Consider the following 12,917-nt stretch of genomic DNA (forward strand, 5'->3'; position numbering starts at 1 on the left):
GCCATATTCCACTGTATCCACCAGCAAAACTGAATATTTCTATTAACTGGAAATTATAATATTATATTTTAATATTTATCTACTGAAATTATTAAATAATTAATATATTCTTACCTGTAAACGTGGTTTATATTCGTGTATTAATAGCTCTGGTCTTTTCAAAATAAAACTCACTTCAGCAGAAGTCTTTCTTTTATAAACAATAATTCGTTTTAAATTAAAATATAAATTTTAATNGAACAGAACAATAAATTTGTTCTCAGTGGTCTTAATTCATAACAAATGATAGTAAACAAAACAGAATCCGGATGTAGAATGGTCTCCTTCTATATATTTGTATAAAAGAATATATATTTTGGAGGTTTTTATATCTACATTTAAATAAAATTCAATAATTAAAAAGTTCATATTGAGTATCGTTGGATAATGATTCTTATTTATTCTATACCTGAGGGAATAGGTAAAGGGGTTGATCCAGTTACGGTGGTCACCTTTATAGAAAATAATGTTAATTGCGTTTAATTAATGATTAAATATAATTAACATTACTTTCTACTAACTGTACTATTTACAGTATTTAAGCCTACTGATGTAACTACATACTATAAATAAGCTAAGTAATACAGGAGTTATTGTTGAAAGCCAAAATTAAAAGTTAATATTAGCTTATAGTATAGTGTTTCTTATTTAAGTACTGTATCAATAAATAAATAAATAATAAATAAATAAATCATACTCTATCTTTCAATACATGAGCAATTCTATTACTATTTTATAATATAAATTTCACTTACATCTTGATTATATGTTTCATTAAATGGCGAATCCTTTCTTACGTTGTAATCCGTACAATTCGTATTGAAAGGATGCTTAAGCAAAATATTTTTCCTCTGAAATAAACGTCTATATATTTACACGTTATAAAACATTATTCATTTTGTCAATAATTACATACAGGTTTTAATTGTACAATATATTTTCTTCCTGGTATCACTAGAAATCCATCGATAAATGGGTTTATCAACTTATCTTTCGAATGAACAGCCATTTTAATTCCGGGTCGATAAGGATATACTAAATCCACCAGATTGAAATTTATTAAAACATCTGCAACTTTATAACTACCTGAAATATAATAAAACAATTTTTATTCAATTATTTAACGCTAGATATAAACAATGTCTCTATCTTATTTATTGTGATTCGTACCTAGAATTTTAACAGAATCATAAAATTTCTGTTTAAAACGTCTTTGAATAAAATTTTCTAGATCAAGAGAGTAACACTTTACCAATTCGTTGTTTTCGTTTGTTAGAATTAACTCGCTGGTATTATTTCTGAAAAAAATAATCAACAAATAAATCTATAAAATATAGAATTATGTTTACAACATATATTATGCCTTGCGGTAGTCACAGCGACAACACCAAGGCGGTAAGCGATTTCCTACTATATACGCTGCAATATCCCGTCTCACAGTGGCGATGGTTGCATGGTTGCGATGATGCGCTTCCGAACATGCTGAAGGTCTTTGACCGAAGTTGCATAAACCATATCTTTCAGGTAACTCCACAGAAAGAAATCCAGATCGGAAGATCTTGGCGGTCACATTATCGGGCATACAAGACCACAACCTGCGCTTTCTCCCGTACCGAAGCCATGACTGGACAATAATGCTCGATTCGACTTCTTATCTTACAATATGAAAGAAAACCTATATAAAATCTGATGAGATTTTCCATCAGATACCACTTATGTATCCTAAACCAATCATTTTTGGTACCTTTACCGCCTTGGTCACCTGCCATCGAATGGATATTAGTGCTACATTATACTTAGTATTATTGTATTTAAAAGGTCGCATTCTCTCAATAGATTCGACTAATTTAATTTATGTTAAATGCGCATATATTAATTTTTCAGGTTATCTTGTTTCTTTATATCATTCGCAACGTATAAAAATATAAATATGACGACTACTTTTATTCTTACTCACCGATATAACATGAGAACATCATCTACTTTCATTCCGTATTTCTCCACTAAGCTTCGATTAAAAGAACTAAGTATTATTGCAGATTCATCAGGAATCTAGAATATATCTTTTTATTATGTATAATGGTATGTAAATATATACAGTAAGACCACGCTTAAAGCTTAGAATACCTTTCTAAAATAGGGTAAATCAAGATTAGATGATGAACACTTAACTAATTACAATATAAACCGAATGTTCTTCATCTAACCCCGGTTTACCCTATACCAATTATAGCTTTAAATATTTTGAAATTATTATATTTCTTACCAACACATCGTTTAGACCTTTACGTAGGTGAAATAGGCATGGATATGGATATTTAATGCAGAATTTTTTGATATTTTTAGGTCTTTCACACACACTTGGAAAATCTTTGCAATAATCTCTTCGACGTAAACTGTTGTAAAAAATAAGCGATTTTAAATTGATTTATTCATTTTAAATTTCAATTAAAAATGTGTTTTTCGCGTATAATACAGGTTTATAGTCGACCCCTCTATAACACTGTTGACTTTTCCGTTTTATATGAATTCCATGTTGTAGGAGTCACTTAGATTTTACAAATACATGTGCCGGGCTGTGAACGGCTCACGTATTTGTAAAATCTAAGTGACTCGTACAACATAGAATTCATATAAAACGGAAAAGTCAACAGTGTTATAGGGGGGTCGACTGGGTACCAAACATTTCCCGATACTCTTGGTTTCAAAGTCTTGCTGAATTAGAGATTTTGTTAGACTAATTGTGTCACATATTAATAATAATAACTTATCAGTATCCTATCCCACTAATTACACTTTTTTCTATAGTACTCGATTGCTTTTTGTTCTCTCTATTTAGGTCTTTAAATATAGTATAGAATTGCTTTGGAGAACAGTAAAATTTCTATATGTGAATAATACGTGTTAATTAATTACAGAGCATATTTACAATAAAATATTCACCACATTACAACTTTGTTTTGTTTAATTGTAGGTAACCAATTGTATTCTAACTGAATTTTTTAATTAATTTTGAATATAATATTCGGTTTAAACCAATCTGTAATGTAGATAGTTTCAATCTATATTATAATAAATATTTTACATCTGAATTATACAATTACACTCGTATTACTTACATGTTATGATCGCAAACAGTGACCACGGGTTTGGGAAGATCTTCGACATGTGCATGTTTTATAAATATTTCTAAACTTGTCGGATAAGACAAATAAAACATAAGAAAGTAATAAAACTGGCAAACAAATCCAACCAAACATAATACAAAAACCATTAATCTAAATAATTTTCTTATTGTACTTGCGTCTTTAATAATTTTTACGGATTCAGACATCATCAAATTTTAAATGAATTTCTTCTATAAAAATTCTACATTCTTCAAATTAATTTTTTTTTCATGCCTGCCTTCTAGAAAGAGAATAAATAATAAAGTAATTTTTTTTAAAAAAATACTAACCGTATTGAAAAAAACAGGGATTCTACAATTAAAACATCTGTGCCTTGATGAATAATACAGAATTACTCATTCAGATGTGAATTTAACTGTAGTTTGTATTTATTTTCCCTCTGAATCAAAATACATATGTACTGTACATATGTATGATTAATTTTAAAATATTAATTATATTTTAAAAAAGTATTGTGCCTTTTAATAAAATAAAAAAGGCTTTAAGAAAATCTCAAATTGTTTTGTCATTTGACAGTATAATTATTCTAATACAAGGGAAAACATTAATAAAATTAAACCTAATTTCTATTTTACAATATAAAAAAAATTGCGTGTGGCGCCATCTGTTATGAGATTTTGTTACGAAGGTATTTTTATATTTTAAATTATTATAAAAAGCTTAATTATCCACCCTCTTCACCTTTCATAACGAAATTTTAATTTAATTTCTGTAATATAATTTATGTATGTTTTGTATAATTTATAAGCTAAATAAAAAAATAAATTATATGAATAAAGAAATTACAGTACATAGCTTATTATTTTATATGGTAATTTTAATATATAAAAATGATAATTCAGAATAAACAAATTTATTGTTTAAAAAAATAATGTTTAATTATACAGAACAAATTAGTTAAAAGTTTTTCTTACACATAACCGAATTTTTGTAATATTAATATATTATATGAATGTATTAAGTTATTTATAATAAATTTTATATGTTTTATTTCGATATTTTCTTTTCCAGTAATCCTGTAGAATGATATCTGATGCTTTCTCGGCTATCATCATGGTCGGTACGTTGGTATGTCCTCCTATTTCAGAAGGTATAACGGAGGCATCGACCACCCTTAATCTATGTACGCCTTTAACTCTATTAAGAAAAGGAAATACGTGGTTTATTTTAATCAAGATAGATTAGAAACAAATTAAGTTAGAATAAATTGGCATGTTTATTAAATACCAAAACTCACTTGAGAAATGGATCAACTACCGTTGTAGGATCTTTCAATGCACCCATCTTGCACGTTCCAGCAAAATGATGCAAATGAAAAGGAAATACAATTGCCATGCATTCTAAATACTTTTCACTAAATTTTTCATATTGTTCGCATCCTGGCATAGTATAAGAAAGAGGTTTGCTACCGAATCTTTTTAATGCCTTTGTTGATGCCATCTTCAAACAAAACTTAAGACCTAAAACACGAAATAAATCTGTTAATCCCTAAAAAAGATCACTCTGAAATTCTCTATACTTTCGAGTTTGCCAGACCCCTAGACGTTTTCTTTCTCGTCTGTAGGGCCTCCTCTAATTGAATATTTAATATTTTTATAAAAATACTTAAATTACCTTCTACCATAAGCTTTAAATCATATGGATTCGAATAATAGTTCAGATCTATTACTGGTTTATCGTGTGGATTTGTTGATCTTATAAATACTTTTCCTTGACTTTTTGAACGACTAGGAACAGGCAGACACATATAAGTGTCTAAAGATTGAAACTGTTCGTAAATTTTCTCCAACTGTAAGATTGTTAGAAATAATTATATAATAGACAACTATATATAAATGCATTTATATACTATCTGATAAATCTATGGTTTAATATTTCAGAGATTCTTGAAGGATTTTAAGCAAAACAATTAATTTTATTTGTCTAAAATTTACCTTTTTAATAACTCCTGAAAGTTTTCTTATTGTTGAATCTGAAGAAGGAGTTCTTGAAACCAAATAAATTTCAAGATCTGGCCAATTTAAGTTTTCGTTGTACTTTGAATTTACATAACCGACTGCTTCTACACCACCCGGAGACGATAATGGACCTAGAATAACAAATAAACATCTATTATTTTACGTAAGAAAATATAAAATGAATGAGATTACCTGTTCCGTTGATTGCGAATTCAATAAAATTATCTTTAGTTATACGTTTCTCGTTGAATGTGTAAGTGTCGACACTGAATTGAAGACCAGCGGTTGATACGTGATTTAATAAATTTTCTCCCACAGGAAGATCTGATATTATAGGTATCTTTAAAAGAAATTTTTCAACTTTTCAAAGGATACAAATTCTTAAATTAGTATTACAATAAAACATAAATAGGGGTTGAAGAGGTAATTTTATTACAGAACGTTTAAGTATACAAAATTACTTACATTAAATTTTTTCAGAAGTTTCTTTCTCCCGATACCTGATAATTGTAATAATTTTGGAGAATTAAATGTTCCAGCGCAAACAATCACTTCTTGATTAGCGAAGACTTTATAAATATTTCCATTATTTTCAAAAATGACACCGTATGCACGTTTATCTTTATTAATTCGTATCTATAAAATTAGAAAAAGTAATTACATTTTGTTTATTCAAATAAAATAAATATCATTTTATAAAACAAATCATAAATTACTTTAGTAACAAGAGAAGACGTAACAATTCGAAGATTTCTTCTCCCCATTACAGGTTCCAAATAACCACGTAAAGTTGTCCATCTTCTCCCATCTTTAAATGTCCCTTGGGGTGTTAGAAAAACTAAAAATATAAGAAAATTTTTTTAGTTACTTTACCAAATTTTATATATTTTATAGATTTATTGTGTATATTTAAACTTGTAACATAATTTAATTTGTTAAAATTGAATACCAGTTTGAGGTAAAGCATTAACGTCGCCAAAAGGATATCCAGTAGCTTCAGCTGCTTCTATATAACCTTGTGTTATTGGTGTATGAAAAGAAGGAAACTGAACATACAACGCTCCACCAACTCCATGGTAACCTATGTGAGATATTAATATTCGTAGAGAGTTTTAATCATAACACGTAATCAATTGAGAAAGTATAGAACAAATTCGATAATAAACTTACCATTAGCAACAATTCCAGGATTTCGATTATTTTCTATTCGAAGAAAATATGGAAATACGCTATTCCAATCCCATCCTGTTGCTCCATTTTTGGCCCAATCGTCGTAATCGTATTTATTTCCACGTAGAAATAGATTATGATTTAACATAGACGTTCCACCCAAAACTTTACCCGAACTTACACCGAATTTCTAAAATAAACATAAGCCAATAATATCCATCAAAAATAAATTAAAAATGCATCTACTAAACATTATAATAATAAAAGTAAAAAAATAAATAAATATGTAAAATAATAAACTACGAATAATAATTATTTATTAAATTTTAATTACATTTATTATTCTATTAATTAATATTTATTATCATTTAATTTAATTCCATTAATTAAGTATTAATTAATGGCATTATTATTATGTCTTTGGACTGAACGACATTATAGGAAAAAGTTGAATTAATTACAAAATAATCCCTCATAAAAAGAAACTTGTCATATATAAACTGTCATCTTGTAAATGACCCATATTAACAATTTTTATAGATAAGAGTTTACATTCACTATGTAAAGTCGTCTTATCTAATAATACATCGGTACAATTACAGAATATAAAGTTTAAATAATAAATTTCTGTCTAGAAATATTCATTTCTTTATAAGCAATGGTAGCTTTAAGAATTGGGCAATGAACAGAACAATAAATTTGTTCTCTGTGGTCTTAATTCATAACAAATGATAGTAAACAAAACAGAATCCGGATGTAGAATGGTCTCCTTCTATATATTTGTATAAAAGAATATATATTTTGGAGGTTTTTATATCTACATTTAAATAAAATTCAATAATTAAAAAGTTCATATTGAGTATCGTTGGATAATGATTCTTATTTATTCTATACCTGAGGGAATAGGTAAAGGGGTTGATCCAGTTACGGTGGTCACCTTTATAGAAAATAATGTTAATTGCGTTTAATTAATGATTAAATATAATTAACATTACTTTCTACTAACTGTACTATTTACAGTATTTAAGCCTACTGATGTAACTACATACTATAAATAAGCTAAGTAATACAGGAGTTATTATTAAAAGCCAAAATTAAAAGTTAATATTAGCTTATAGTATAGTGTTTCTTATTTAAGTACTGTATCAATAAATAAATAAATAATAGATAAATAAATCATACTCTATCTTTCAATACATGAGCAATTCTATGATCGGGCACAGAACTAAAATTCCAATTGAATTTTGTAGAAAGAAGGGAAAGATGAATAAAGGGAACTTCTGAACCTAAAGGGGGTGGTTCTCCAGCTTCTAAAACTAAAACCTTTATAGAAGGATTCTTTGATAATTTATTGGCTAAAACTGATCCTCCTGATCCGGAACCAACTGTAAATAAAATTTAAAAATAAAAAAAAACAAGCCATATTAAGCTTAGAAGTAAAATCTTATTAGTATTTCTTGCTTATAAAATTTCATTATATTTAAAGAACCGAAACGAAAATAATGTAATTTACAAAGTACATATTCACAATCATAATACTTTAATTTATCATATTAATAAACATTTTTTATCTCTTATATAAAACCTATAAAAAAACCTTAAGACCATGTGCCATGTGAATTTCTAATAGATAAGTAAATAATAAAACAATGAAAGTGTTTTCTAAACATCTTTAAATTCAAATAGAATTAAAAATATTGCTAACATACCTATAATATAATCGACATGTCCGAAATTTTCACTTTCAATAGATAAACACATCGTCACTTTTAACAGTATAATAAATATAAAGGACTTCATTTTCATAAACTAAATACTTCAGAGCCTTAATACTTTTTAATACTTTCTATTCAAACTCCAAAACTAGAATAGAGGAAAGCTACTTTATGTTTTCATGAAATGTGTTCAACGAAACGTGTTATGAGTAATTTCAGTTTAGTACAATAATTCACCTAAAAACACTTCTATGTAGTGATATAGATATATAATTAATACTTGAAAAAAATATTAAACTCAACAAACTTTCCTTTATGTGTATATATATATATATAAATGAAAGTTGTTTTTTAAGAGTTAGATAATTATAATATTACTCTAATTTATTAAGTGTGAGTTGCGAAATTATTTATGCATTGTAAATATAAATGATAATAATTACAAAGACAAACTGCCTTTCTCCTCCCTGTAACGCTAAAACTAGGGTTGCCATAAGTATAAAATCAGAAATCGAGACATTGCGAAGTAGCATTGTGATAAAAATTGATTGATACCCAGCATTAGATACACAATAACTATTCTGGAAGATAATAGAATAAATCTAATTAATGTAAGTTTTGTGAATTATCAATTATTGAACATTATTAATTAATTGTTTTTATGCTATTAATACGTATTTGAAGTTTTCGTTAGAAAACCCGACTACCTTATTGTGGATCTGGACGAATCCATGATGGTACGAATAGTATAAAAATCCTCTTAGTGTTCATAGGAAGGGGGAAAAACAGAAAGAAAAGAAAAGGAACAAAGAAAAAAAGAAAAAATCTAGACTAAGACCATACGTAACCATTGATTTATCGCTGATCCATAGTTAATAATTGCACGAAACCATCAATGGTTTTGAAGCGCACGCTCAGCAATACACAAAGCGACAGTGGCCGAGTAGATAGAACCACTGAATACTGGAAGTTGGTCATGGGTTCGCGTCTGGCATTGGTTCCTATTTAGGTGTTACAAATGAGAAGAAAATCCGGAAAACTTCACGTGGCCAACGGGCTGGCCACGTAAAGTTTTCCGAATTTTCTTCTCATTTGTAACACCTAAATAGGAGCCAATTTTTCATAGAAAAACCTCCCTAGAGGCAAAGGCTAGTTAATTTTAATCAGAATAATTTGTCTCACATCTAATGAAATTTTTCGAACAAAAAAACTCTGCTTCACTATTCTTTCAAATAAATTTATGGAATATCGATATATCGAGTGGCATCGAACTGATTGTTTAGTGCCATCGATGTTTCCAAAATGGTGTGTCGAAAAACCGATAAAATTCTGTGCATCCCTAGCTTTAATAAGGAAAAATCTATAAACATCCCTCTGGCGACATTACAATTAAAAATATATATCTTATAATTTAAACTGGTGATTCCAAAAGTGGGTGCTAAAAGGCAAGGCAGCACTAGTAGACAAGAGGCAGTAAGAGGGTTTTAAGGGTTTAAAATAAATTTAAAATTATTAAATTTTAAAAAATTTCGCTTCCTAACAATGATTAAAAGTTTTAATAACTAATTTCAGTTGATTTTTAAATATATTTTCCTTGTCGTCTTGCACGACTAGATTCATTAAATTACTTTACATTTAAAATAACAATTTTCGAATAATTTACATTATTATTCAATGAATGGAAAGGAAAATAAATTGCAATATTAAAAAAAATTGTCTATTGAACATCAAACAGCGTAAGTTTTCTTTTGTATTGTCAATGCTGACAAGAAAAATTTCTTATTTTAATTATTTGTGCAGACTAAAATAAAAAAATAAACGACCAATTCAAATGTATTATTATTAAATTCAAAATAAAAAAAGCATTATTTTATTTCAAGTAAATAAAAGAATTTAAGTTAATAAATTTGCATGCTTTATACAGATATACAAACTACAACGTCCTGTGGGCACTAAGAGAGCATTTTTAGTAAGCCCATTATGGGTTCGGCTAAGTCCACAATGGGAGGCAGAGTGATGAGAGAAGAGGCTAAATTCCTGGGTTTTGCGACCCGTCCGAATTTGATCCCAGATTTTCGGTAACTTGCCACCTTAAGTGCACTTGGCGTGAGCATGTAAGATGTAGACGTAAAGCCAACGTATGCCTAGAAGTCGCTACGAATGGACACAGATACGAGACATCTGTTTCCGATTTTTCGTCACTCCTCAAATAAAATCATTCGCGTACTTATTCTCAGGTGCACGAATAATTTATTTTGCTATCCTTGTGCACACATGCTCTTGTCCCAGTCANATATTTAATAAAATAGCCGGGAAAATAAGTATACTTCTAAAGAGGGACGAGAAACCTCTAAAGAAAGATCGACTCTGCCATGAGACTTATTTTCTGAAGTGTGAAAAAAAACGACAAGATGTAACGACACTTTTAATATCGTGTCTCCTTTTTAAGAATGTTCCATAAAATTTCGAATTGTTTCTAAATATTTATAAGGAAGGCGTATACAGGTAAAAACAATATTAAATCGCGTATCAAGTTTATTATTTCATACAGGCTATCGAATGGTCTATATAAAGTTATACTTTGAATTATAAATCCGAAAAGGGGTGGTAGAATGGTTCAGAAGCGTCAGCCTACCGCTTCTAATACGGTTGGTTAAAAAACCCCCAAAAATTTCTCGAGCCACTCCCATTGTGGATCTGATGGATGGGTACGATTATAAGGCTTTTTAGTAGGGTGCCCAAGAGCAACGCCCAGTCAGGCGCTCCACGTGGAATTAAACACCACGCTCCACTCTAGTGTGAGAGTGAACTTTACTTACTCGTATTTTTACGAATGTGTAAATTATTTTCCTTCTTATAAACTATAATAAACTTAATTAGGTCGATAATTTTTTGTAATCTAAACACGAATACCAAATATGTTATTCCCCCTTCCATTTCTAGTTTTGAGCTGATTAGATATCAAATTAATCATTTCTCGATATAGACCTCATACAATTTTTATAAAGTTTAGATTCATCGAGATAAAAAAAAATCATTCAAAACTATAAATTATTCATGCTCTTTCCTTACTTGTAACGTAGAAATGTCTTCTGATACCGAAATTTTGAATACTAGCGAGGTTGCGGCCGAAGTTTTCAACACGAAAACGTGAACGTCGGACGTCGAGCGCCGCCATCTTGTAAGCCTAGAAGTTTGACGTTGGCGTTTGGAACGTCAGTGTAATCATGCCCGACGTTCCAAACGCCGTCGTCAAACTTCTAGGCTTACAAGATGGCGGCGCTCAACGTGAAAACTTCGGCCGCAATCTCTTTATTAACAGAAGAAGAACTGGTAGCTATATCCAGTGATCGTGGATTGATGATAAAACATAAGGAATTGTCTCTTGAAGCTTATTGGATTTCTATAAAAGAAGAATATGTGGCAATATCTAAAAAAGCTTTGAACATTTTACTACAATTTTCAATATCCTATTTATTAGGATTTTCTACCCTAAATACAATTAAGAGTAAAAAGAGAGGAATTCTTCAATGTATTGACGAGGAATGAGAGTTTGTCATTCAAATATATGCCCAAACATTGAATAAATCGATAGAACACATCAGGCACGTGTTCCTCATAAACACAAGAATGAAAAAAACTTAACACATTCGAGCCGGGACCTGCCGAATTTATTAAATCTTACTAAGAATGTATTTATATACATAAAAAGATAACTTTTTTGTCGTTTTTTTTAACTTTTTAACCCCTCTTTTTTACGAATTCCAAGAAGCATAACTCAAAAATATGTCACATAAAAATGATTTTTAATGTCAGAATACATTTAATTTTGTCGTATTTATTTCGTTTAATTACCATAAAAGCGAGCTTGGAATTTATATACATTTTTTCTTTAATATTTGACTTAATTCTTATAACATATTTCTCAGAAATTTCTATATAGTGCGCCTACAATTATTTATAGGATTTTAAACTGCTTTAGATAATAGATGATGCTTTTTTTCCATTATTTATTAACTTATTTATTTAAATTCGTAAGAGGTATTATGTCAATCTGACGCCATTTTACGCTTCGTCATTAGAAAAAGAGAAGACAGTTACGTCAAGATGACGTAAAAGTGTGTTTTCTATTTAGAATAAATTATGCTAATATTGACTGACACGTGCTTCCATCTGTTGTCAAATAACTACAATAATTTTAAAAAGTTTAATTTATTTCAAATACAGTGGAACCTCGGTATACGTCTGCTTTAGAATACGTCAAATTCGGAATACGTCCTGTTTGGACAAAACAAATTTTGCTCGGTATACGACTTTTGTTCGGTATGCGACTTAATTATACGCGCCATCTATGAACAACTGTCGGTGTACTAGACATTCGCGGTGCCACAGTTTAGAACTTTGTTAGATATTTCTTCTGATTTTAATTGTAAGTAAAAGTTTATTATTAATCATAAATTGCAAGAAGGCAAATGAAAAGCAACAGAAAATAAAAAATGACTAGAATCACAACTGAAAAAAGAGATTGTTGAGAAATATGAAGGTGGCACGCGTGTTCGAGATTTTAACTGTTGCATACCGTATTCCGAGAACGACGATATTGACAATCGTGAAAAATAAAGACATTATTAAATCTGCTAACGTTGTGAAAGGGGTTAAATCAATTTCTAAACAGAGATCGAAGACATTAAATCATGTTGAGAAATTGCTTTTGCTTTGGATAACTGAAAAACAGTGTGCTAGAGACACCGTATCAGAAGCAATTATTTGCGAGAAAGCTACAAAAATACATGCTGATCTCATGAAAAATTAAGCAGGAACTAGCCAGGAAAGCGAGGTGTTTAAAG

General features: G+C 29.2%; 1 protein-coding gene across 1 annotated transcript; it reads right to left on the reverse strand.

The window, feature by feature from the left end:
• Nucleotides 1–437: 437 nt before the first annotated feature.
• On the reverse strand, nt 438–8,116 carry LOC111634153 (glucose dehydrogenase [FAD, quinone]-like). Its single transcript, XM_023378863.1, has 16 exons — nt 8,065–8,116; nt 7,538–7,740; nt 6,356–6,545; nt 6,135–6,266; nt 5,902–6,023; nt 5,651–5,821; nt 5,378–5,525; nt 5,162–5,316; nt 4,842–5,016; nt 4,465–4,687; nt 4,292–4,364; nt 1,997–2,091; nt 1,210–1,337; nt 956–1,125; nt 795–890; nt 438–491 (listed from the first exon to the last, which is right to left on the reverse strand). Exons 1-16 carry the CDS (start codon nt 8,114–8,116, stop codon nt 438–440), a joined length of 2,187 nt encoding a protein of 728 aa, XP_023234631.1.
• Nucleotides 8,117–12,917: the final 4,801 nt, after the last annotated feature.

Source organism: Centruroides sculpturatus, unplaced genomic scaffold (genome assembly GCF_000671375.1).
Source record: "Centruroides sculpturatus isolate CEXI.00-Female unplaced genomic scaffold, Cexi_2.0 scaffold54, whole genome shotgun sequence".
Lineage (NCBI taxonomy): Eukaryota > Metazoa > Arthropoda > Arachnida > Scorpiones > Buthidae > Centruroides > Centruroides sculpturatus.

Coding starts and splice junctions, on each gene's coding strand:
- LOC111634153 (XM_023378863.1), bottom strand. CDS start 8,116: ATGTGTTTATCTATTGAAAGTGAAAATTTCGGACATGTCGATTATATT. Junction 7,741..8,064: donor ACATGTCGATTATATTATAG/GTATGTTAGCAA, acceptor TTTTATTTACAG/TTGGTTCCGGATCAGGAGGA. Junction 4,365..4,464: donor GTAGTTGATCCATTTCTCAA/GTGAGTTTTGGT, acceptor TTTTCTTAATAG/AGTTAAAGGCGTACATAGAT.